This window comes from Rhineura floridana, chromosome 3 (genome assembly GCF_030035675.1).
Source record: "Rhineura floridana isolate rRhiFlo1 chromosome 3, rRhiFlo1.hap2, whole genome shotgun sequence".
Classification (NCBI taxonomy): Eukaryota; Metazoa; Chordata; class Lepidosauria; order Squamata; family Rhineuridae; genus Rhineura; species Rhineura floridana.
In genome coordinates, this window is record NC_084482.1 from 193,297,676 (window position 1) to 193,325,468 (window position 27,793).

Sequence of the window (27,793 nt, forward strand, 5' to 3'; positions counted from 1 at the left end):
GGTTCAATCCTCAGCATTTTCAGTTATAGGATCCAGGTAGAAAGGCCAGAAAATGACTCTCTAGGAGAAACAGCACAGAGCTGCTGCCAGTCTGAATATAGAGCACTGGGCTAGATGGACCAACAAGAATTGAAAAAAAAAAGATTCAGTGCTTGCTTCCCTTTTGTATTGTGTGTATTAGACTGATATTTTTTAATATCTGTACAGTGCTTAGAAAGTCTTAAGCACTTTGAAAGTGTTAATAATAATTAGGTATAATAAATAAGCACCGTAAAGGTCTTTGTGCACCAAGATCTGCTACAGAAATGTTAATTACATATTGCACAATCCTCTATCTACTTAGAAGTAACCCCTACTGAGTTCAATGGGGCTTACTCCCAGGTAAGTGGGGTAAGATTTCAGCCTAAGTGAGTCCTTTATGGACTAGGGGTTGTAGCCAACTAAGTTCTCCTCAGAGTAGACCCTCTAAAATTAATGAACCTCTTAGTTATGTCAGTGGGTCTACTCCGAGCAGGACTAGCCCTGGAAACAACCAAAGGGTCCCGTGCTGCAATGGACATTTACTTGCTCCACCCAGTCTGTTGAGAAAAATCTGGCTATCAATCTGGAGACGTTTTCCCCATCCTCCCCCGGACCCAAGCTTCACTCACTTGCTCTTTTATCAGCGCCTTCCGCAACCGGGGCCAAGTTCTCAAAGCGGCTGTAAGAACACTTCTGAGCCATCAGGATATCCTTTTGAGCACATGTCCTAGAGGATGGGAGGCGAAAGACAAGCAGGAGGGTGGAGATGAGGTGGCAGCAACAGAAGGAAGCAATGGGAAGAATGGCAACGCCAAGCAAGGCTGCAACAGGACAAAGGGATGTATTGTAGAGAAAAGGTGCACAGAATGAAATCCAGGCAGCAGGGGCCAGGTTTTTTCCCTGCTCAAAAGGAATGATATTGGAGTGGGCAGGGGTGTAGTCGTGCAGGGTCTCGGGGGGTCTTAGACCCTTTACTCTTTTGGGAGCAGGGTCCCAATGTCTCCAGCATCCTACAAGCCAATCAACATGAAAGGGTAGTGAGTTAGCCACTGAGAAAAGTCTTCTAACATGCTTCCTTGTCATTTCCTGTGGATTGGAGCCAATCAAGAGTGAAAGGAGGTGAGCCAAACACTGAGAAGACTCTTCTCAGTAGCTAACACTCTTCTCTTTCATGCTTATTAGTTCTTAGGAATTATCAAGGATCTCCTTCTCAACCCCACAGCAAAAAAAAAAAACCAAAAAAAAAAAAAAAAACAGGGAGGAGGCATGGCTGTGATTAACATGAAGAGACCCTGCACTTCTGAATTTGCCACTACACTACTAGGAGTGGATAGTTCCTGGAGGGGCAGGGGGTGAGAGAAGCAAGCAGCATCATAACTGAATTTCCCTTGTACTTGGGAAAAGTTATATTACATCATCCCTCCCAATTCATTCTCACAACGCTGTACATTAAGGTGAGCTCAAGAGAGGCAAGTTATTCACCCAAGGAAAAGTAGAGGTTTGAACTGGGATTTTGCATTCAGTGTCAATACTCTATTCAATTGTGCCTTGACCCTGAACCTAGGAAATCCCAGTTCTGCTGACTATTCTACACCAATTCCTGGAAAAGGAAAAAAGCAGGACCGTGTCTCTTTGGCCATTGGTGGATGATGGTATCAGGGGCCCCTTGCGTAAGGAAAAGCTGTGACAGAATCCAAGATGCTGGGAAGCTCACGGTTCTTTTGTGACTGCTTGAACGTAGGGGTCTTGTTTTGTATCGGATGCACTGTCATCTCAGCCACCATCGTAGACTTATGCCACCGCTGAACCAATTTCTATCAAATGGCAGAGCAGCTGGTTTGCATCTGCAAGGTCCCAGGCTCAATCCATGGCAACTTCAGTTAAACATTCTCAGAGAATAGAGCTGGAAAATACTGCAGAGCAGACAGCACTTGACTAGAAGGTCCAACAATCTGGCAGGATAAGGCAGTGCCCCATATTCTGTATCCACGATTCATAATATCACTTCTATCCAGTTTGGGCCACGAGAAGCCCCAAGAGTAGGCACTGCCCAACCCAAGATTCCAGACACTTCTCTTCCAACAGTTCTTCAGTGTCTAGAATTATACCTTTCAAAGCCTCTCAACTCACACCTGACTATGCCTCCATGTTTTGCTCTCCCCTGTGATGTTTATTCAGTGTTATTCTCTCCTGCTATCCTGCTTCTTCCCACCTTACAGCATTGGCGGCTGAAGGGAAAACATAGGAAGTCAAGAGACTCATAACTGTACCAAATATTTTTTTCTCTTCCTCCTCCTCACCTTTTTCCTGTCAGATCATAAGCCACTCTTTGAAACTGTAAACCACCTTGAGGGCGTTACCAGAGAAGGTGGTACTCTAATACCTCAGTTAGCAAATCCTCCAGGAAGGAAGCTCCTTTTAAGGAAGGCTTTTTTTTAAGGTGAAACTGATCAACTTCATTTTGCTACATGAAAACTTTCAAGCCTGTGCCTTTAGGCAAAACTGACCAGCCTCTGTCTTTGCTTTGCTATCAATAAACTAACAAGCCTAAGCCTTTGCTTTAAGGTGAAACTGACCAGCATGTGTCTTCGCATTGCTATCAATAAATTGTGCCTTTGCTTTGCTAGGGTGAAATTGACAAACCTGTATGCTTTGCATTAAAGAGATCTCTTGCTTTCTCCCAGAGCTAGGGAGGGAAGGATCCAATATGATTCAGACGAGGGGAAGGAGTGGGAGGGTGCTGGGTAGGCATCCTTTAAAGCCCCTGTTGAAGTTGCCACCACCATCTATGAGTGGGTGTAGGAACCTATCCCTATTCATGTTATTCCTACCTCTGGTACCAAAGTTTCTGTTAAAGATATGTCCAGGAACGCATCGACTTTGTTAACTGAGTTATTACTGTACAGTAGGGCCCTGGTTCTTGGCACCCCACTTTTCAGCATTCTGCTAATACGGCGCCAGCAGGGCGATCAGCTGGAGCTCCCCGCACTCCAGCTGATCTTGCAGGAGGAGAGGAAGTTCAGCTGTATTGTGCTCCAGCTGATCTTCTCCTCTTCCAGCGTGATGAGACCTCCCCCCCCCCGCTCCAGCTGATCTCGCCGGAGGAGATCAGCTGTAGCGCGCTACAGCTGATCTTCTCTTCCGGCGCAATCAGTGGGTTAGGTTCTAGACCCCCAGCTGATCCGCTTTTCGGTGCTTTTAGCTTTTCGGCAGGGGTCTGGAACCTAACCTGCCAAGAGTGTGGCCCTACTGTATATAAATGTTGCAGATAAATAGCTGTAACATCTAGTTCCAGGTTCAACTTCCAAGGTTATGTTTGGCCTCTTTGATGTCACTCTATCCCCTAGCATTTTCTACCGAATTAAGGGGTTTTCCCATGGCTTCCAAGACTGCTCTGCCTCTGAACTGCAGGTGGTTCTGCAGTGAGGTAGTTACTGAGAAGCTTCACCCCAAGTGGCCAGATTTCAGAAGAATGAGGAAAGCCAATAAAATCTACACCCAGTCCAAGAAGATGGGATCCTTGAGCTGATGATATATAATTTTGCAAGATGCCCACTTTAGCCTCAAATTTTAGAGGCCCACCTGCTCCAACACTGGATTTTCTTCAGAGCTGGACCATACATGCACACATTACAGGAGAGATCTGGAAGAGACGTTATAAGGCAAGAAGAGGACTTAGTTATTCTAGAAGCTAGCAGATGTGAAACACAGAGACAAGACCACTTATTGAAACTTTAAAAAAAATCCAAACTTTATTGAAATGTAAACAAAAGTTCATATTTTCCATGCCAGACACCAACAGCCAAGGACAGTTCAGAGTCTTGGGTGCTTTGGTAAGAAGGGATGGTAGAGAAAGGTACTGATAGGGGCAAGCTTCAAGGAGGGATGCTGCCAAGCGGCCTAACCTGAATTTTAAAAGAGAAAGGGTACATTGGGAGTTCTCCACATCTCAGCTGCTTTAGAGTCTATCGTGGTCAGGAATAAGGGCCATTACTTGGGTTCATGAGCTTCACTCTAGGGACAGGCTTAAGATACTAAGCAATGTACTACCTTGGCATGGACTTCCTCTCCAAGCAGCTGCCACAGCTAGCTTCATTTTTCTCCCCAGTTAGGAAAGGTTTGTGGGGAGCAGTTGCATAGGTTATAATGATGGAACTGGGGATGTGATAAAAGACATAAGAATTGCCATGCGAGGTCAAACCAGTTCTCATATAATCTGAATTGTAGGTGTTGTATGAAAGGTAACAAGTGACTAGTAAATCAGATTAATCATCCTCATCTAAGGGTCTGTCACAGTGATGAGCCAGATGCTCCAAGAGAGAAATAGCTTCCAACAAGAATGATGAAGAGAGCCACCCCCAAGTTGTGCTCAGCATCTAGTGAATAGGGATATAATGTCTCCAACTTACCATTCTTGGGCAAGGTGATAGAGCGAGTGGTGGCTAAACAACTACAGACACACTTGGATGAAGCGGATTATTTAGATCCATTCCAATCGGGCTTCAGGACTGGACATGGAACTGAAACAGCCTTGGTCGCCCTGGTAGATGATATGAGGAGGGCGTTGGATAGGGGAGAATATACCTTCCTCGTCCTCCTGGATCTCTCAGTGGCTTTTGATACCGTTGACCACGGTATCTTGTTAAATCGCCTAGAGGGATTGGGAATAGGGGGCACTGTTTTACGGTGGTTCCATTCCTATCTCTCAGGCAGGTACCAACAGGTAGCATTGGGGGATGAGGTTTCAGACCCTTGGCCTCTTAATTGTGGAGTACCACAGGGTTCTATCCTCTCCCCCATGCTATTTAACATCTATGTGAAGCCGCTGGGAGCCATCATCAGGAGATTTGGGCTGCAGTGTCACCAATATGCGGATGACACTCAGCTCTATCTCTCATTTAAGTCCTCACCAGAGTTGGCTGTGAAGACCATGTCCAAGGGCCTGGAGTCCGTCAGTGGATGGATGGGCGAGAACAGGCTGAAGCTAAATCCCGACAAGACTGAGGTGTTACTCGTGGGTGATAAGAGAAGGTTGGGAGACATCGACTTGGTGTTTAACGGGGTGAGATTACCCCTGAAGGACCAGGTCCGCAGCCTAGGGGTCATTCTTGACTCCCAGCTGTCCATGGAGGCTCAGGTCTCGGCAGTGAGCCGGGCAGCTTGGTATCAATTACATCTGATACAGAGGCTGCGACCCTACCTTCCTGTACATCTGCTCCCACGAGTGATACATGCCCTGGTCTCCTCTCGCTTAGACTATTGTAATGCGCTCTACGTGGAAACTGCAGCTGGTACAGAATGCGGCGGCACGCTTGATTAAGCGTAGCCGTCGCCGGGAACATATCACCCCGGTGTTGATAGATCTTCACTGGCTACCAGTGGTTTGCCGGGCCCAATTCAAGGTGTTGGTATTGACCTTTAAAACCATATACGGTTTCGGCCCGGTATATCTGAAGGACCACCTCCAGTATCACCAATTAGGCCGCCTTACAAGATCAGCCACGCAGGACCTCCTCTCCGTCCCACCGGTCAAACAGCTCGGCTGGTGCGGACCAGAGAGAGGGCGTTCTCGGTTGTGGCCCCCACCCTCTGGAATTCTCTCCCCTACGATCTCCGACATGCCTCCTCCCTGATGAGTTTTCGCCGAGCTTTAAAGACCTGGCTATTCAGGCAGGCCTACAGGAACTTCGAGGTGGATTAGTTTTGATGTATTAATTGATGTTTTCATGTTAGTTTAATTGATGAATGTGTTTGAATTGTGTATTGTATTTTATTATGCTGTTGTAAGTCGCCTAGAGTGTCCGTTAATTCGGACAGATAGGCGACTAACAAATAAAATTTTATTATTATTATTATTTGTACTTGGAGAGCTATTTTTAACTATCAAGGCTATATGATACATTTATCAGGGCTGCTCCAAGACATTTCGTTGCCTTAAGTCCACAATGACATGCCCTCACATACAGAAGAATCTTTACTTTGACAATGGTGATGGGGCAACCTCCTGACCAGATGATGGTAAGCTAACTTAGAGGGTGCAAGGCTGGCCACCCAGCACACACAGCTCCAGTCTCCAACACCACACTGCCATTCTTTGCCTCCCAGCATCTACTGCCTGAGGCAACTGCTTTACTTTGCCTAATGGTAGGACCAGCCCTGAAGTTTATATTAATACTTGCTTTTGAAGCTCAGTATCCTTCAAGTGTCTGGTCCAAGAGCAAGTTGTTATGAACCAAAATTAAAAGCAGCCTGAGCCATTAAGAAATTAGTTGGCCAATAGGTTGGTTGTCTTTTTTAAAAATAAGAAAAGAAAGGATTACTCAGAGTCATGGAGGATAGGAACATCACCAGCTATTAGAAATTAGAACTTAAAATGGAATTGCAAGCATGCCTCCAAGTACCAGAAGCAGAGGCTAAAGAGAAGCAAGAAATCCAAGAATGCTAATGAACTTCCTGGGGGCAACTGGCTGGCCACTTTTAGAAACCAAAAGCAAGATGAGGTGGCAGTTCCTATGCGCTCAAGCGAGGAAGCATAGTGGTCTCCTGTTACAACAGAATCCATCCTGCCTGATGGTCCAACCATGCAACAAGGGTATGGTTACATGCCCAGCCTATGTGAGGTATAACCACAGACAGGAACCGCCCACATTGCCACACAGGACAATTGGCAGACCACACAGGATGACTGACAGTGCTTTAACTGTGTCTGCCGCTGACTTACCATCTCCTGCCCTGCCTCTTTTTACACAGTGGTGCTAGTTACACTGAGAGCACAAAATAAACTGTGTCAATGAGTGCACCATATACTGGACTGACTGCATGTACTTCACAGTTCTGCCATTTCAGCACTCATGAGGAATACAGTATTGGCTCCGAATTTAGCATCTTGAGACGGAGGTTTCATTACCTAAGTTACAGCAGCAAATTTGTGAGCCCATCTGTGAAGACAGAATTAAAGCCAGTGGAGGATCTGAGCAGAAGACAGGTGTCAGAAGGCAGAGTTTCAGTGCCCTGAATTTTAATTGTTGCTATATTTTTATCCCACCCTTTCTTCGAGTTGCTCGGGCTGGCACGCATTACATTTGTTTCCTGTCCCCATTTTATCCTCACAACAACCCTGTGAGGTAGGTTAGACAAAGAGAGAAAGTCACCCAGGAAGCATCAAGGGTGAGTGTGGATTTGAACCCAGGTTTTCCCCATCATCATCCAACATCCCATCCACCATACCGCACAAGCTCTATCATTCCATTGCTGCTTATATTACTACAACTATCAATTAAGTAAACATCTTGGTTATGAAAGCGAAGCAACTTTGTATGCAAGTTGATCAACGAGTTGCTGCTTTTCCTGGCACAGAGTTTGGGCTGCCTTGGCACATTTTTTTCTAGCACACACAGCCCCAAATGTATGTACAATTGCTTCTCTGGCATAATAATTCTCCAGTTTGCATGTCTGGCACCTTTCACTTTCTTGTCGCTAGGGTCTAATTCCCCCTCCCTGGCACTCAAGAGCCAACTCTCATTCTTGGGACCTCAAGTTTCCTCCTCTCAACCCTCTGAACCTGTCCATTTCTGCTCCCAAATCTGAAAACACAGCACAGAGCTTCTGCTTCTCAAGCGGAGGCATCCATTTATAGTCCTGTAAGGACTTCTCCTGCTTTGCAAGCACAGAGGCAAGTGCTGTAGGCTTCCAATTGCCAAATCCGTGTCCTTTTAAGCTGCAAAGCAAACACATCGGGCCGCCTTAGGGGCACTGCTGTCCCATTCTAAAAGGTGTACAGGGCAAAACACAATACAGACATACAAACGTCCAAAAAACCTAAAGGCAACACAATTGGTAGATCATAAAGCAGAAGAAGATGAAAGAATGAAGCAGGGCTGGAACTGCAGAGAAGGATTAGAGTAACCCAATGGATTGGAATTACAGTTTTGGGGAGCTGAAGGCCTGTAGTGGGATTTATTCAGTTCTCTCTACAGATGCTTGGCCTGGCCCCCCAGGAAGGTGGACATTAAAAAGAAAAAAAACGTTCTCACCATTTGGATGGAGAAAGAGTAAAACCGCTACTAGCACATTCTATGGATACTTGGTAAAAAGAATATTGCACTTAAAAGGAATAATGGAACCAGATTTCCCTCCCACTTTCTCACTGTAACTACACTAAACGGAGCCTCCATAAGTATTTTTGACTCCATTCATAACTTCATTAGGAGTTCTCTTGGGGGTGGCAGGGGGAAGAAACACTGAAGTGCCCCAGGTGATTTTAGCTGTGAACAGCTGGGGCAATTGCTGGGCTCAACTCTGATTGCAAAGGATGCATTACAGGACCTTTCCCACTTCTAGAGGGGTCTATTGGAGAAGGGAGAGCAGAAGCCTGCTTTGCACGCATGCAGAAGGCCCCAGGCTCAATCCCTCTCACAGTGGCTCTCCAGATGTTGCTGGACTCAAATTTCCATCAGCCCTTGCCAGCACGGTCAATGGCCAGGGAGGATGGGAATTGGCAGCAACATCTGGAGAGCCACAGCTTTCCCGCCTCAGACCAAGCATCTCCAGGTTAAGGATCTCGGGTGGCAGGGCTAGGAAAGGCCCCTTTCCATCACAGACCTTGGAGAGAGGCTGCCAGTCAAATTAGATGGCACTGGGCTAGATGGACCAATGGTCTGACTCAATATACTTTAAATCATGTTCATTTGTCTCTCGTTCCAAGGTAAAGGCAATGAGCATCTAGAAAGTGTCTGGGGTGCGTAATGGCGAGGGTGGGGGCAAAGACGAGGCATTATTTCAAAGAAAGAGATTACATGAGGAGGCAGATAAGAAAGCCATGGGGTTTCATGGAGCCTCTTAGTGCCCACCCCCAGTCCAGCCTTGCAAATAGGTTCACAGCAGTTCCTAGCTTACTCACACATCTATCTAAAAAATCATTCCTCACCTGTCCACATCTCTACGTATGTTAGCCACTCATTGCATATGGACAGTCTTAAAAAGAGAGCAAACCAGCTCTGTTCTATTTCACAAAAGCTGTGTCTGGATGCCTGAGAACAATTATTCTAGATGCAGTCATTGATAAAATGTATCAAATTAAAGAAAACAGGGGGCCTTGTTGTGCCTTAAAAGGTTAAAACAACACCTGTTGTAGCCCTAGGTTTTCATAGATAGCAGCCCACTTTGTTAGAATACTTGATGAAAATAGAAGGGATTTCTGCTAACTACCCAAACGTTCAAGGGAAACATCATTTTAAAACGAGACTGCTGACAGTTCCTCTGACTTGGGCACTGCTAAAGTAGCAGACCCCATGTAAAAGAAAACAAGCTTTTGAAGCATTATAAGAAATAATAATAATATACCTCCAGAGACAACAGCAGGATATGCATGCACCACTGGCTGATGCCTCTTTGAAGCTCCAAAATAAAACTGTCTTGTCTTCAGTCAAAAAACCACAGAGAGAAGGCCAGATGTTGCCTAACACTGTAAATCCAAAATGGCACCTGCCTAAATGGTGCTAAGACTATAACCATTTAATTAATTTCATTGTTTTTAACAGTACCGTAAATCTGCCATCTGAGAACCATTTGTTTAATCACTGTGGCCTGTTTTTCAAAGAGAAATCTTCTAAACTAAATGGTAATTTACAATAAGCTTACATCATCTTCTTTGGATCCATGATTGGCAGGTCACCACAGACCACTGACCTGCACCAGGCAGGTCTATATGGCAAGAGGCAGCAGACCATAGTGGCAAAACAAGGAAGGTTATTTACCTTGAACACCATATCCCAGCTGTGAACTCTGGCCACTTTGGAACTGAAGCACAACTTAAAAAATAATTTGAATTTCTTATTTCTTTAAAGCCTAGCAATTGGTTCTGCTCTCCAAAAATGCAACTAGGTTCCCTTTCTTAAGGGCTTTTGGAAATCTTGGCATAAAAAAAGTGAAGTAAGACCTAAAACATACATACACTCACTATATAAATAAACCCACATCCTTACAGGCTCTATTCATAAAGCTTATAAAAAGGAAGGGATGAGGAAATTGGATGTAAAACCAAATCTCGCTGCTAGAAAGAACTCAAGACACAAATGGAGGCCCAATGACTGGAGACACAGCAGAGACCGGCGATCAATGGCTGTTTTCAGCACGATTCAGGGAGCTGGTGGAGGAGAGGGGAAGGGAGAAAGAAAAGAAAGGAAGGGGGGATTGGAAACAGAAAAAAGAAAGAAATACAGGTTAGACCCCAAATAGACAGTGGGGAAAGCATCTATTGAGTTAAGATACTGAAGACAACTTCTCTCTTCCAAGAATAATGATGCTAATACAGAAATGGTACTCTGAAATGGTAGAATCTGTTAAACTGTTGATGCTGGGTTAAATGTAGCACAGCAGTAATAGCAATGGTCACAAACAGATCCAAGTTCTACAATAACAGAATATACATCAGAGCAGGGAGAGATGTCATTGGCCCAAAAACAAAACAATGAGGACTAGAGGCAATACCATCAAAGCAAGAAACAATAGTTGCTGGTATAAAATTACTCACCCATACATATGGAGCCTCCTTGAGTTTCCTAGGATTTAACCACTTTTGAGAGAAAATATACTCTTGGTGTGCCTACTGTTTATTTCATTTCTAAGATCCCTGGGTGGAACAATCTGGATTTTTTTTTAAAGGACTGGGATGATGGATGGCAACAATTAAGAAAAGAAACAAGGATGCTGCCATAGAAAGAGAATAAAGAGCTGTGTAGGGCACTGAAACCCTTTCTGGAACCCCTGATTTATGAAACTCCCCAGGGCACTGCCTACATTTCTCTTAACCATTTATCTGCAGCCATGAGATCTAGAAACTTGTTTTGTCTTTATAATTAAATTATAGCAAAGAAAGTCAGCATATCAGATTCTATGACTGCTAGATGGAAAAACATGACCTTGGGCATGCTTTATTCTGAGGATCCAAGGTGAGAGTGCATACAAGCAGAACAGGTTTTTAAAAAGCAACTTCAGAAGCATTCATGGAAAATATGCAATGCACACTTCTAAAAACTGGAGTTCCTGCAAACCAACAGCCATAAACTGAGGGGAATATAGCCTAGACATGCAAAACTGGCACATATTTCACAGATAAGGCAGGGAGCACATGAACCAAACAAAATTTAATCAGTCCAGGTTTCAAGACCAACAAACAAATCAAATTTAATCTGATGTAGCGTTCAATGATCCAAGTTCAAAACTAGCATCCTTCTGGCATCTCAGATGCCAATCACGCTAACAGGCTACAACTGACTGGTCCCATTTCATAACCTGCATATGATCAAGACCAATTCTGCTATATAGAAATCTGTGGAATCCTACACCACACAGAGTAATTAGCCATCTAGGGCCAAAGAAATAACATGAAGGATTAAATCCTGAGAGGCCAACTGATTCTGCCATGTAATAATAACAGAGAACCAATCTGTGGATCATTCCTGGGCAAATCACAGGGCCCTCTCTTTTCCCTTTATCCAGGTGAGCTCATTCTCATCATCACTTTCTGTACTTTTCCACACCTCATTCAGGGTTAGCCATGAATCTAAGGTTGCCATACACAGCTGAGGCCCTTGTGTGAATGCCTCAATTTCACAGAAGTGCCAAAGAAGCTGAGAATATGATACCAAGCATGGAGTTATTTCTCCCTAAGAATTAACTTTATCTTTATAAATCCTCTGATGGGGCACTTCTAGTGGTTCCCCACACCCCTGAGGTTCAGTTGGCCTCCACTAGGGACTAGAGTGTTTAGTGTGGCAGGCTGTGCCCTGTGGAACTCCCTGCCAGGAGAGATTTAGCAGGAACCGTCTCTGCCTTCTTTTAAGACATCTTCTGAAAACTGTATTGTTTAGACAGGGCTTCACAATATGAATGTCTCTTTTTAAACAACCAGTATTTACTGATGCTTTTACTCATTATATTTCTGCCTTGATATACTTTTATGAAAGTTTGATTATAAGTACTTCTATAAATAAATAAAATAAATAAAGCAAGATTCTAGCCCTAATGGTATGAAGTTGCATTCAACAGCATGTGGGCAATCAGGGCTGTGGAGTCGGAAGCAATTTTGGCTGGAGTTGGAGTCGGACAGTAGAAAAATAGAGGAGTCGGAATCGAAGGTTTGGCATACTGACTCCACAGCCCTGTGGGCAATGCCTGGTGAAGTCTCAGAAGCCAGAGAAACTGCTGAATAACATTTTTCACTTATTTGCAACATGGGGATCCAGTACCTTGCATAGCTCTTCTTCCACCCCACTTTAGCAAAGTCAGAATAAATTATATAAAAAACAAGCCAAATTACACAAATCAATGCATTCTGTATCATTTATAAAGGCTGCAGAAGTCATCTTTTCTTGTGAACAATTTGGATTGCCTGGATGCAAAGTTGGGTTGCCGGGAATGCACAGCTCTGTTAATAAGGCTACACACACCACAACCACACAGCACTCTTTCTCACTGACTGCAGGATTCCGAGAGACCCCACACCTCCATCCGTACCTGGTTCTCCGCCTCTGTGAAGCCGGGTCTCCGGGTTCACCATTCATCAGATGGTGAGCAGTCGAGTGGGGAGGGCAGAGGTGCAGGTTCTTGAGCAGCTCCTGCTCGTTGAGGAAAGGCTTGAGGCAGCCCCGCACGGGGGAGTTCCCCAGACTGCTAGAGCGGGTCAGCGAACGAGACTGGTTGAAGGGCCATGGAGGTTCAACTTCTTCCTTCAGGACTACAAGAAGCAGAGAGAAGGGGGTTCAGTCCTCCAGTTCCAAGACAGACCCAAGATATATTACAGAGAGAGGTCACTTACTCAAATGCAGGCACTCTGGGTCCTTTCAAAACCACAGCATCACCACCACCTTTACCTTCTCACTTGCTTGCTCTCAAGCCAAGGATATAAGCTAGTGCTGCCCAGCAAACCACTGCCCTTTCTGTGGTCAGTCCTACTTTGGGAAGCTCAAAAACAGTTGCATCCTTGCTTGAGATGTATACTTGTAGGACCCGCCCTACTTTTTGTGGTTGTAAATTGTTTTGAAAGACCTATTTTCAATTGTTGTAATCTACCCTGGGTCCTCGAGGTGAAGGGCAGGTAAGAAATGACACTGTTATTATTATCTAGCAAAAGTTAGGAACTTCCTTCGCTATGTAACGCGTCCCTGACATCCTGTTAGGGGAGCAATTTGGAGCTGGCACTTTCTAATAAAGGCAGTGGTGGAAACTTGGGATCTTGTAGCTAATTTCCTAGCAAGGGAACCCTTTTCCTTAAAGAGAATGCTGAGTGTCCAAGCTTGGAGGGGCTGTAGAGTCAAGGAATGGAATTCTTCAGACTGAAGTCAGTCTCTGATTTCAGATCCAACTTGGCACTTCTCCTACTCTTGGGCCTCTCTTAAAGTGGACAGCTGTCCCATCCTAGGTGGGGCCATGTGACCTTACTGGAACAAGTACCACAAAGCCAGGAGCACACATGTTCCTTTGCCTCATGCCGTCAGCTAACCCATCCTACCCAAGAGAACCAACAAGAAAATGCTCTCTTTCCCCAGCTTTACAACTTGTCCCCACAATTTGGACATCAATTCACCAGACTTCCCTCTAAAAGAGAATTGCTCAAACCCACTTCCCAGTCCAGAAGAAGGATCAGTTAGGGATCTCTTACACTCTCGGTCCGATGAGGAATATGGTTTTATCTCCCCCTCGTGACGTTTTGGGGGTAACTTTCTTACTGGAGCTGTGGAGAGAAGGGGGGGGAAGGAAGAGTAAACTTTTGAGGAAGCAAAAAAAAAAAAAAAAGAACTCCAATACCAGAAGATGCCTCCAGATATATTAGCCACAGTTCTCAGGAGCTGGCATTTTAAGAGCTTAGATTTTTCTGGACAACCAAATGAATGGCAATTCTAAATTGAATGGTTAACAGAACCGGAAGCTGATTATATAAGAATTAACCTAGGAGAAAGAACATGATTTCATGAATGGCAGCCCTTAATTGTTGAAAGATCTCAATCAGTGAGATCATGGGTAGGCAATGTGTTCAGGAAATTCCAAGAGCAATGCTGGAAATCTGTCAGTAGTTAGAGGACCCTAATCAGGTACATGTAATTAGCATAATCACCATACCATTTTAAGATACTTGGCAGATGCCAAACCACAGCCTGTCAGATGCAGTATGCTTGTTCCACTATAACTTCAAATGATTACTTTCAAGCGCCCACACACACACACACAAAAAGTCCACGGTAAGGGATTATTGAGAGCCAGTGTGGTGTAACGGTTAAGGTGTTGGACTATGACCTGGGAGACCAGGGTTCGAATCCCCACACAGCCATGAAGCTCACTGGGTGACCTTGGGCCAGTCACTGCCTCTTAGCCTCATGAAAACCCTATTCATAGGGTCGCCAGAAGTCGGAATTGACTTGAAGGCAATACAAGGGATTCTTATTAATTTAAGTAAATACTACAATGTTTGGTGCTTTTAGTCTAGGGGCCCAGGTATATAACACTATAACATTATGCACAGTGTAGAAAGAGTGGACTTTTTCTCCCTCTTTCATAACGCTAGAACCCAGGGTCATCCATTGAAGCCGAGTTGTGGGAGGTTCAGGACAGAGAAAAGAATGCACTACTTCATACAGTGCATAATTAACTATGGATGCAATGATGGCCACCAGTTTGGATGGCTTTAAAAAGGGGATTCAACATAAGAACATAAGAAGAGCCTGCTGGATCAGGCCAGTGGTCCATCTAGTCCAGCATCCTGTTCTCACAGTGGCCAACCAGGTGCCTGGGGGAAGCCCGCAAGCAGGACCTGAGTGCAAGAATACTCTCCCCTCCTGAAGCTTCCGGCAACTGGTTTTCAGAAGCATGCTGCCTCTGACTAGGGTGGCACAGCACAGCCATCACGGCTAGTAGCCATTGATAGCCCTGTCCTCCATGAATTTGTCTAATCTTCTTTTAAAGCCATTCAAGCTGGTGGCCATTACTGCATCTTGTGGGAGCAAATTCCATAGTTTAACTATGCGCTTAGTAAAGAAGTACTTCCTTTTGTCTGTCCTGAATCTTCCAACATTCAGCTTCTTTGAATGTCCACAAGTTCTAGTATTATGAGAGGGAGAAGAACTTTTCTCTATCCACTTTCTCAATGCCATGCATAATTTTATACACTTCTATCATGTCTCCTCTGACCCTCCTTTTCTCTAAACTAAAAAGCCCCAAATGCTGCAACCTTTCCTCGTAAGGGAGTCGCTCCATCCCCTTGATCATTCTGGTTGCCCTCTTCTGAACCTTTTCCAACTCTATAATATCCTTTTTCAGATGAGGCGACCAGAACTGTACACAGTATTCCAAATGCGGCTGCACCATAGATTTATACAACGGCATTATGATATCGGCTGTTTTATTTTCAATACCTTTCCTAATTATTGCTAGCATGGAATTTGCCTTTTTCACAGCTGCCGCACACTGGATCGACATTTTCATCGTGCTGTCCACTACAACCCCGAGGTCTCTCTCCTGGTCGGTCACCGCCAGTTCAGACCCCATGAGCGTATATGTGAAATTCAGATTTTTTGCTCCAATATGCATAATTTTACACTTGTTTATATTGAATTGCATTTGCCATTTTTCCGCCCATTCACTCAGTTTGGAGAGGTCTTTTTGGAGCTCTTCGCAATCCCTTTTTGTTTTAACAACCCTGAACAATTTAGTGTCGTCAGCAAACTTGGCCACTTCACTGCTCACTCCTAATTCTAGGTCATTAATGAACAAGTTGAAAAGTACAGGTCCCAATACCGATCCTTGAGGGACTCCACTTTCTACAGCCCTCCATTGGGAGAACTGTCCGTTTATTCCTACTCTCTGCTTTCTGCTTCTTAACCAATTCCTTATCCACAAGAGGACCTCTCCTCTTATTCCATGACTGCTAACCTTCTCAGAAGTCTTTGGTGAGGTACCTTGTCAAACGCTTTTTGAAAGTCTAAGTACACTATGTCCACTGGATCACCTCTATCTATATGCTTGTTGACACTCTCAAAGAATTCTAATAGGTTACTGAGACAGGACTTTCCCTTGCAGAAGCCATGCTGGCTCTGCTTCAGCAAGGCTTGTTCTTCTATGTGCTTAGTTAATCTAGTTTTAATTATACTTTCTACCAGTTTTCCAGGGACAGAAGTTAAGCTAACTGCCCTGCAACTTCCAGGATCCCCTCTGGATCCCTTTTTGAATATTGGCGTTACATTTGCCACTTTCCAGTCCTCAGGCACGGAGGAGGACCCGAGGGACAAGTTACATATTTTAGTTAGCAGATCAGCAATTTCACATTTGAGTTCTTTGAGAACTCTCGGGTGGATGCCATCCGGGCCCGGTGATTTTTCAGTTTTTATATTGTCCATTAAGCCTAGAACTTCCTCTCTCGTACCACTATTTGTCTCAGTTCCTCAGAATCCCTTCCTGCAAATGTTAGTTCAGGTTCAGGGATCTGCCCTATATCTTCCACTGTGAAGACAGATGCAAAGAATTCATTTAGCTTCTCTGCAATCTCCTTATCGTTCTTTAGTACGCCTTTGACTCCCTTATCATCCAAGGGTCCAATTGTCTCCCTAGATGGTCTCCTGCTTTGAATGTATTTATAGAATTTTTTGTTGTTGGTTTTTATGTTCTTAGCAATGTGCTCCTCAAATTCTTTTTTAGCATCCCTTATTGTCTTCTTGCATTTCTTTTGCAAGAGTTTGTGTTCTTTTTTATTTTCTTCATTCGGACAAGACTTCCATTTTCTGAAGGAAGACTTTTTGCCTCTAAGAGCTTCCTTGACTTTGCTCGTTAACCATGCTGGCATCTTCTTGGCCCTGGCGGTACCTTTTCTGATCTGCGGTATGCACTCCAGTTGAGCTTCTAATATAGTGTTTTTAAACAACTTCCAAGCATTTTTGAGTGATGTGACCCTCTGGACTTTGTTTTTCAGCTTTCTTTTTACCAATCCCCTCATTTTTGTGAAGTTTCCTCTTTTGAAGTCAAATGTGACCGTGTTGGATTTTCTTGGCAATTGGCCATTTACATGTATGTTTAATTTAATAGCGCTGTGGTCACTGCTCCCAATCGGTTCAACAACACTTACATCTTGCACCAGGTCCCGGTCCCCACTGAGGATTAAGTCCAGGATTGCCGTCCCTCTGCTCGGTTCCATGACCAACTGGTCTAGGGAATAGTCATTTAGAATATCTAGAAACTTTGCTTCTTTGTCATGACTGGAACACATATGCGGCCAGTCTATGTCCAGGTAGTTGAAGTCACCCATTACTACCACATTTCCTAGTTTGGATGCTTCCTCAATTTCATATCTCATCTCAAGGTCTCCCTGAGCATTTTGATCAGGAGGACGATAGATCGTTCCCAGTATTAAGTCCCTCCTGGGGCATGGTATCACCACCCACAACGATTCTGTGGAGGGGTCTGCCTCTTTTGGGGTTTCGAGCTTGCTGGATTCAATGCCTTCTTTCACGTATAGAGCAACTCCGCCACCAATACGTCCTTCCCTGTCCTTCTGATATATTTTATACCCAGGGATAACCATATCCCACTGGTTTTCTCCATTCCACCAGGTCTCCGTTATGCTCACTATATCAATGCTCTCCTCTAAGACCAAGCACTTCAGTTCTCCCATCTTGGTTCAGAAGCTCCTAGCATTAACATACAGGCACTTGTAAGCAGTGTCTCTCTTCAAGTGTCTTTGGCACTTGTGGTTAGGCCTGTGGTAATTTTGCTCTTCTGAATTTATATCCTGTGCCCCTGCTCTCACAATGCCTACTTCTAGGCCTACCCCTTTTAAAATTTCATCATTTCTTTGGTTTTTATCCCAGGGGGGAGGTTTATTCCGAACTGGACCTTCCTCAGCTCCTGTCGGGTTTCCCCCCTCAGTCAGTTTAAAAGCTGCTCTGCCACCTTTTTAATTTTAAGTGCCAGCAGTCTGGTTCCATTCTGGTTCAAGTGGAGCCCGTCCCTTTTGTACAGGCCCGGCTTGTCCCAAAATGTTCCCCAGTGCCTAACAAATCCAAACCCTTCCACCCGACACCATCGTCTCATCCATGCATTGAGACTGCAAAGCTGGGCCTGTCTGGCTGGTCCTGCACGTGGAACCGGTAGCATTTCAGAGAAAGCCACCTTGGAGGTCCTGGCTTTCAGCATCCTACCTAGCAACCTAAATTTTGCTTCCAGGACCTCACGGCTACATTTCCCCATGTCATTGGTGCCAACGTGCACCACGACCACTGACTCCTCCCCAGCACTGTCTACCAAACTATCTAAACGACAGGCGATATCCGCAACCTTCGCACCAGGCAGGCAAAACACCTTGCGGTCTACACGCCCATCACACACCCCACTGTCTATGTTCCTAATGATCGAATCACCCACTACAAGGATCCCTCCACCCCCTGGAGATATATCCTCGGCTCGAGAGGATAGCTGCTCATCCCCCAAGGAATGGGTCCCTTCTAAGGGATCGTTTCCCTCTTCCTCAGCTGGATGCTCTCCTTCCCCGAGACCATCGTTCTCCATGATAGCAGGAGAGCTATCATTGTTGGAGTGGGACACAGCTATAACGTCCTTGAAGGCCTCCTCCACACACCTCTCTGCCTCTCGCAGCTTTTCCAGGTCCGCCACCTTGGCCTCAAGGAAATGAAGTCGTTCCTGGAGAGCCAGGAGCTCATTGCACCGAGAGCTCACCCACGACTTCTGTCCAACAGGCAGATAGTCATACATGCTGCAGGCGGTGCAAAACACTGGAAAGCCCCCACACCCCTGCTGGCTTCTTACCTGCATAGTTTTAAGGTTTATTACGTCAATGGGTTGGAGACTGTGGTTTAGTTGAGGTCACGGAACAGACGGGCAGAGTGGGGGGCCCTGGCCTCCTCGCCCTGCTGCCACTCGCTCTGCTGCTTAACTCGCCTTGACGCTTTGTCAGCTGGGGCTTTGACGCTTCGTCAGCTGGGGCTCCCTCTAGCTCGTGGAGGATACAGCTATCAATGGCTACTAGCCACGATCACGATATTGTACCTCCACTGTAGGTGGCAGTATAACTCTCAATACCAGTTGCTGGGAATCAAGATTGGGAGAGTGGTATTGCACTCACGTCATGCTTGGGGTTTCCCAGAGACATCTGATTGACTACTATGGGATGCTCGACTAGACAGGCCTTTGGTCTGATCCAGCAGAGCTCTTTTTTGGTCTAAAATAAAGGCAAGTAAGAACATAACAGCACCCATTCTCCTACAAAATACAACAGTAGGGTACTGAAGCCTTCTACCACTTGGAAATTCAGCCTATCTTGACCAAAAAAAGAGTCTATTGCCTGATGGTTAAATTTTAACTACTTTAATCATTACAGGTATAGCATGAAATCATCTCAACATTCAACTCAGAATGGGAAACAAAGTCCCATCATCAGTCATGCATTTGCATAAATTGTCAGGGCACTACGCACCATGCAAAAATGGAGATCCAGCCTAGAATTTGGAAACCTGTGCTGCTTAACATTCAATTCTTCACAAGCAGCAAATGTGTATCCTCCTGGGGGGGGGGGGGGGAGGAGAGAAGACACGTGGCAAGATCTACAAAAAGATTCCAGCCTTTGTTAGGGAGAGATCTTCAAAAAGTGAACAAGATACTATATCAGGAGTGAAGAACCTTTTCAGCCGAGCAGGTTTGATCCTTATGTGTCCCCACACCCATTGGCCAACTTCAACAGGCGGGCAGGACAACTCACTCCATTATGATAGACAGACAGATGGGTTGTCCCGCCCACCTGCAAAGTCCCTTATATAGCACTTCCGAAGTGGCCAGCAGCCAGCTGGTTGTTGGGTGTTTGGAAAGTGCTGTGCACATCGGGTTAGTGCAGCTGCTTTGTGCAGAGACCAGCTGCATGATCCAGTTTCCCACAGGAAACTTTGATGTGTAACTGGTCCACCCATGCCTCTGGCTGCCCCACATAAAGCATCAGGTGGGCAACCGGTGGGCGTGGTTTGGGGGAAATGGCCTTGTGGGCCAAATTCAGCCCATAGGCCATAGGAGGTTCCCCACTCCTGTTCTAGCCCCTCCCCCTTCCTAAAGCAGATGTACAGAACACACATTGCTATTCCTTTTGCCATACAGATTAGAATGTTGAAAAGGTCCTGCGTAGGCTATATCCGCCTTAAAGCCTGCCATGCCAATTTACACAAAAGGGCATATCAAGGCAAGAAACATTTATGCCACTGACTCACCATACTGGTGGCTGAAAAAGCCCTGGAAAACCACAAAGTTGTTCACCTGAATGAAAAAGAAAAACTTTTAAAAAAACAACCACCAGCCAACAAAACACACTCCACTGTTCAAAGCTTCTTGTGAAATGCGTTGGTAGAGCCCCCTACAGTTGCCTTAAAAAAAAAAGCTGGTCTGCATATTTGTTTCAGTCTCCGCACTGGGGAAAAAATACACCTTTTAAAAGACGGGGCCATAGTTTAACAGCAGAGCACTTTGCTTTGCGCACAGAAGATTCCAGGTGCAATCTTTATCAATGTGTACCTTTTCTAAGCCTGCCTTCCCTGACATGATTACAGGGGAAGGTGCATATGCCATAAAAGTAACAGATATAAAACTGTAATGTGTACAAACACATTAAAAAAATAACCATTAGCTAAACACTTATTACAATATACTTGGAAGCAGGCAATAAAAAAGGGTCAGACAGACTGGCCAGTTAGTACTCCTCCCCACCCACCCCCAAAAAAGCCTGGACAAAATCCTTGGCATTTTCCCATCAAGAGATCTCACAGAGCGGGATTAGAGAGCTGCTGCTATCTAAACATTTTTTTATTTCAGCACGCATACCCACATTTAGTTACCTATCATTAGTTTTTAAAAGTTTTACTGATTCTGTGTGTTTTATTGATAATTATTTTGTGTATTTTGTTAACAGCCCTGTGGATTTTAGCTGCGCTTAATCTACAATTTTATTATGTATACGCTGCTTAGGAAGCTTTGCAAGTAAGCAGTTTCTAAATCTTTCTGACTGAATAAAAACTAAAATTAGCCTGGTCATAAACAGCCCTTTTAGCTCTCGAATCAGAATTAAAATGTATATGTTGGGTTAAGAGTTATACGTTGTAATTTTTCTCTGTGACCATTTTAATTGTGCCACTTCAGCATACTGCATCAACCTAAACTGCTATGACAATCAATTTTACTACGTTTGTGTCTATCAATGATAGTTGGCTGAAGATGATAATATTGAGGAGAAGGAGCAGAGGAGAAGGAGCAGCAAGCAGCCTGGAATTGCTTTGATATGAATCATTACTGTATTAATGTAATGGCTCTTGATAGTATGTTTTGCCATTGTCAATATGTTGGTTTTTCATGTTATTTTCTTTATTGTGAGGTGCTTTGGATATAATTTGTTACGGAAAAGCAGCATAGAGATACTGATGACAGCAACGATTTCTCTCCCTTTAGATTGCAGCTCCTGTCTCGATGATGGTTCACACTACGCATGCCCCCTCTTTCCATGAAGCAGAGGTCAAAATTGCTTCATGGAAAGAGGGGGCATGCGTAGTGTGAACCATCACAGAGACAGATCATCGTGGTTTAAAGGACAGGCTATACTCCATCATGAAGAGAAGGGCTCACCTGGGGAATCGTGTCATTGAGGTTATAGTGTTTCCGGAGGAAGCAAAGCAGTTTCTCTGAAGGGCGATCCACAGCCAGTTGGTGGGGCTCTACTCGCTCTCGCTGAGATGGAAGGGGAAAAGGGGAGGGAGGGAGAGAAAAAACATAAGAAGAGCCCTGCTGGATCAGGCCAAAGGCCTGTCTAGTCCAACATCCTGTTCGCACAGTGACCAACCAGATGCCCTTGGGAAGCATACAAGCAGGATCTGAGTGCAAGAGAGGTGAAGATAAAGATTGGGGACTATAACTTTTGGCTCAAAAGAGGGGATAAAATATAGGAGCGCTCTCTAAAGCAGTTGCAGGGCCAGTGACAATTTTCCATGACCCTTGAAGTTAGGAAAGATGCAACTACAGGGAGGGCCAGTGGGTTCCAGCTACCTTCTCTGCCCACATGTTTTAATGGAGAGGATGCTCTCACCAGTGAGTAAAGGCAGCTTTGTTAGTCTAAAGGTTGCCTAACTACTGGAAGGCATGCTCCTCAACCTGGAAAGAGCCAAGTAGCCAATAGCTCTAGTAAGGCCAGATCCCAATCTCTGCCTCCCTCAACCAGTGAAGTTCTGGTAGCCTCTTTATTAATTCAAGTATTTATACTCTGCCTTTCTGATCTCTCCCTACTCCTGAGGGGACCCACTATAAAACAAAAAGCAACAGCTGTTATTTACAGAACCTATGTGAACTCATAAAGTTGTGAAGCAACCCATACCACAAAAATGTTAAACAGCAAATCCTTCACCCGTCTGAGACCCTGCACCAACCCCATCCATGTCAGCCACTCTAATTGAATTAATTAGTGCCTATTGGAGAACCATCCACATTGGTTCCATACAGCTTAAATTAAAACACATTCAGAAGCACCATCGGTTGTTAGAAAGAACAGTTCTAGGTCCATGGAAACTCCAACCACCACAAATCAGCATTGTACATTAGATGGGAGGGCTTCTCACAGAGATAAAATATCCCCTAGACTGAAGACTCTGTGGATCAGTTGTCTAACTGATCACCTTATTTGAGATCAAAAAAAGAAATCTCCATGTAGATCTGATTCCCTTCTGAGGGATATGAGCTTTTCCATGTAGCAAGGCTCGAATAAAGGGGCTTGATCCAGGCAAGATATCACACTGGAATGTGCCTCCTAGATTTGACAGGAAAAAGACCATGGGGGTGCACCTGCAACATGTAGTGGAAGAGCTCCTTCCCATAGCCGTGCCTCTGGAGGGACTCGTGAATGTAAAAGTCCAACACACACAGTGGTTCCACTTCGTTGTGAGCTCCGTGGCGGTCCTGAAAGAAAGGAAGAAGACTTGCAAGAGGCGTATATGTATGTAAGAACAGAGCATGCAGAGTAAGACACAGATATTCACACCTGCCAAAATCAAGACAGCTAAACATCTCTGAGCCACTTATACCAATGTGTGCAAGCCTAAGCTTACATTTCTTACATTTGCAGGATATACATATAATAAATAAATAAATAAATGTCTGAGTCCCATTCCTCAGACCCTCTGCTTAAGTCAAGTTGCCAAACACTACTTTAGAGAAATTCAGGCCCCATGTTTTAACCCAAAGCACAAAATACTGTTAAAACAAAAACTTAGGAACAGCTCCCCTATCCCATTAGCACCCTCATTTTGAAGTTCTTCTTCTACCTACCACACTCATACAAATTTCAGCTAACTTCAGCATTACTACACTGTCAGGCAGTTGTTCCGATCAGCATTTCCCTACAACTCAAACCTTCCATGCAGTTTCTTGAACACCGGCATATTAAATGCTTCAGTCTGGGAAATCTGTTTCTGGTTCGATGCAATTTGAACGCCATTACATTAACCAGAGTTTCCCAGAGTTCAGACATTATGGGGAACTGTGATTAGTTCAAAATCAAAAGTAGATGCCTTTGAACTCATCTTATGTACAAAAAGGGGTAAGAGAAAGTGTGCAAGCCATGCTTTCCCCCAATATTCAAAACTGACTCTTAAAGTGAAAGGCATCTAGATATACCCCAACTGCTCGCTCGCTCTCCTCTCTCCCATCAGATTTCTCCCACCTCATTGGTTTAGGGATGAGAAGAGTGGCAAATAGCTAGAGGCTCAACGCTTGGAGCGAGTGTGTCACTTGTCTGATGGCAAAGAGATAGAGATCGTCAGTACAGTTTTGAAACTTTCAGCTGATTCTTTAGGAAGAGGATATTCTTAGTCCTGCTTGGTATCAAACTCCCTTCTGCATCAGAGACAACAGCTCTGCCCATAAAGGCAATTTTCTAGTGTAACTTACCAGTACAAAGAGTTTCTTGTATCCAACCTTGAGGAAGCCAATTATGACCCCCTTACCAGTCCTGGGAGCAATGAAGGAAAGGAAAGATGCAAAATATTAATAAGGGATGAACAAACAGTGGGCCTCTGAGGCAGAAAGATCTACAGACACTTTGAACTAACATATTCTCTGCCAAATACCTGATCATTTTAGAGAGACTGATAAAACCTGCTGTATAACTAATTGAGATAAGGTGCTCAAAACTGGTAACTCTTGACTGTTTCCTCCAACCTGCTGTCCTCCAAATGTTTTGGACCACAACTCCCAGTGTCCCTGACCACTGGCCATGAAGGCTGGGAATGATGGGAGTTGGAGTCCACCAACATCTGAAGGGCCTTGGGTTTCCTACCCTGACCTAAACACTAGATGAGTAGCAACAGCAAGAAAAAAAATACTTTGTATGTCAAAGCTAACTTTTTCCCCAGATTCCACAATCAGAACAATGTATGTAAATCAGAAAAGTGTATGTTATTCCAAGAGCAGAGGGTTTTGTTCACAAATGTCACCGACAGAAGGAAAGAGGCACACAGATACAGGAATGCATGGGATTAGCAACCTTGAAGAAGGACTGTTGCTCCCTTGAAACAGGCAAGGAAACTTCAAAAAATAATCCTCTGATATTAATTTCAAAGACTCTGGAAATGTGACCCAGTTCCACAAAATATGTTTCTGTGGCTAAGCAGACTGTCTAGATTTCTAGTGTATGATCCAGAACACCACGGTCTTTCCTTGCTGCATCCCAAGATGTTTCCACAGAAATGACTGAGGCTGCTATCCTATATACTTACCTGGGAGTAAGCCCCTCTGAAATCAGCAGGACTTACTACTGAAGAGACATGCAAAGGACTCTGCCCTTAAGAATCCAGCCCCTCCTTCACAGCCACACTCACGTTTTTGGTTCGCTGTCCTTCAGGATGTAGAGAACATGGCGGTTGGTTTGCATTCGTGAGGCACTGGTGATTGGAGTTGGCAGATTCTGGGCCTGAAACCAAAATAAAATTGCACCCTTTAGGCCAAACTGCATTGCTCTACTGAGAGGCATCGTATCTCCCAGGCCAGCACAAGACCCACAAGCCCAAAGGGAGCCCCCTACACATGGCTTTGCCCAGGCTTTAGGGAGAAGATGACTCATTTAGATTCTGCTTCTTTCTCCCCAACCTCTTCTGCACTATAGCAACATTTGTGTTTTAATTATAGTTTTAAGTGAACTGACTGAGGCTCACTCAGGACAGGCAATCTGGCTTCATGTGTTATCCTGATACTTAGATTCAACAGATTTCAGAAGCTTCTTATCCTCCTGTTTACATGGCTCATGAAACCCTCCAGGTGCAAACCCTGACCTACCTTGGCAGAAGCCTTGCCCATCTCATCTATGATCGTCATGAGCTGCTGCTGCAGATCTACCCTGGAAATAAAGAGATTGAGAATCAACTGGGTTGACAACCAGAATGATCTAATCAGAAGTGAAACATACAATAGGAAGTTGCCCAAATCCCCAAGGAAGGAGAGACAAATTTGACACATCAGAGGCACAACAAAGTGAGAAAAATATCAGGCAGGTTCCATTCAGCTTAATCTTATGCATATTTACCAAGAACCCAAAGGAATTAATGTTTTTGTTTTGTACACTGCTGTTTTATATGGGATGTACAGTTGTGCTTTGTTTGTAATTAATTTTTAGGAAATTTTATTGAATGTGGTTACATGCTGGCCTAGATGGCTGGAAAAGTAAAAAGCAGCTTCCTAGGTCCACCCCAACAGATACATGGATTGTTGTTACTTGACCTGCAAAGTCCATTTAGACCACCACAGTAGCCTATGCTTCAGATCAAAACAGGGGCTAATTGCTTGATCAGGAAGCAAACACAATTTTTCTGGTACCTGATTTTTATTTTGTACATGGTTTTTATATTCTTTCGTATGGCACCAGATCTCTACTTTATCCAGTGATGTGAAATTCTGTTCTATTGTATGTGATTTCTACTTTCTGTAGATTGCTTTGAGATGCTTTGAGTACAAAGCAAGTAAGAAATTTTCTAAAGAAATAAATACTAAAACAAAGCTTAAGTAGATTTAACTGAGCTCTTAAAATGGTTAAAGAGAGAAGGAAAGCAAAAGCAAAAGGAGATAGAAACACAGTCAGAACTCTAAATGCAACAATACAGCGACTAGTACGTAGGGACAAAGAGAACTATTACAATAGTTATTGTATAGAAATAGAAGAGGACAACAAAAAGGGTAGAACAAGAGCCCTGTTCCAAAAGATTAGAGAAATGAAAGGGAAATTTAAACCAAGAGTAGGGAAGTTGAATAATCAACAGGGGAACACACTGACTGACCGAGATGAAATAAAAAGAAGATGGAAGCAATACACTGAAGAACTTTATAAAAGAGATGCCAGGATGACAGATTCATTCACAGAGGAACCGTATGATGAAGAACCAGAAATTTTAGAATGCGAGGTGAAAGCTGCTCTTAAAATACTTGGAAGAAACAAATCACCAGGAATAGACAGCATAGCAATAGAGTTGCTACAAGCTACTGAGACTGAATCTGTCCAAATTTTGAGAAAAATCTGTCAAGAAATATGGAAAACTAAACAATGGCCCACAGACTGGAAGCATTCCATATACATCCCAATTCCAAAGAGAGGGGATCCCAGGGAATGCAGTAATTATCAAACTATTTCCTTAATATGCCATGCAAGTAAAGTAATGCTCAAGATTCTGCAACCAAGGCTCTTACCATATATGGAGCAAGAAATGCCAGACATCCAAGCTGGATTTAGAAAGGGAAGAGGCACCAGAGATCATATCGCAAAGATATGTTGGATAATGGAACAGAGCAAGGAATTTCAGAAGAAAATCACCCTGTGCTTTATAGATTACAGCAAAGCCTTTGACTGTGTAGATCATGAAAAACCATGGAATGCTTTAAAAGCAATGGGGGTGCCACAGTATCTGATTGGCCTGATGCGCAACCTGTACTCTGCACAAGAGGATACTGTAAGGACAGAATATGGAGAAACCGATTGGTTCCCCATCGGAAAGGGTGTGAGACAGGGGTGTATTTTATCACCCTATTTATTTAATCTATACACAGAACATATCATATGGAAAGCAGGATTGGACCAAGATGAAGGAGGTGTGAAAACTAGAGGGAGAAATATCAATAATTTAAGATATGCAGACAATACCATACTCTTAGCAGAAACCAGTAATGATTTGAAACGAATGCTGATGAAAGTTAAAGAGGAAAGCACAAAAGCAGGACTACAGCTGAAAGTCAAAAAGACTAAAGTAATGACAACAGAAGATTTATGTAACTTTACAGTTGACAATGAGAACATTGAACTTGTCAAGGATTATCAATACCTTGGCACAGTCATTAACCAAAATGGAGACAATAGTCAAGAAATCAGGCTAGGACTGGGGAGGGCAGCTGTGAGAGAACTAGAAAAGGTCTTCAAATGCAAAGAAGTATCACTGAACACTAAAGTCAGGATCATTCAGACCATCTGTATGTATGGATGGATGTGAACGTTGGACAGTGAAAAAAGCCGATGAGAGAAAAATCAACTCATTTAAATGTGGTGGTGGATGAGAGCTTTGAGCATACCATGGACTGTGAAAAAGACAAATAATTGGGTGTTAGAACAAATTAAACCAGAACTATCACTAGAAGCTAAAAATGAAACTGAGGTTATCATACTTTGGACACATCATGAGAAGACATGATTCATTAGAAAAGACAATAATGCTGGGGAAAA

The 27,793-nt window shown here is 44.0% G+C and overlaps 1 protein-coding gene across 3 annotated transcripts in view; it reads right to left on the reverse strand.

The window, feature by feature from the left end:
- Positions 1 to 27,793, reverse strand: part of ATAT1 (alpha tubulin acetyltransferase 1) — a 32,968-nt gene that overhangs the window by 3,012 nt on the left and 2,163 nt on the right. For 2 of the 3 annotated variants that reach the window (XM_061619153.1, XM_061619154.1), the window contains exons 2-10: positions 25,369 to 25,429; positions 24,915 to 25,006; positions 23,986 to 24,046; positions 22,882 to 22,995; positions 21,676 to 21,777; positions 20,274 to 20,319; positions 13,682 to 13,753; positions 12,538 to 12,757; positions 651 to 748 (exon numbers count right to left, since the gene is read on the reverse strand). In XM_061619153.1, coding sequence (XP_061475137.1) covers positions 651 to 748; positions 12,538 to 12,757; positions 13,682 to 13,753; positions 20,274 to 20,319; positions 21,676 to 21,777; positions 22,882 to 22,995; positions 23,986 to 24,046; positions 24,915 to 25,006; positions 25,369 to 25,429 — 866 coding nt within the window. The other variant, XM_061619155.1, reaches the window with a different exon arrangement.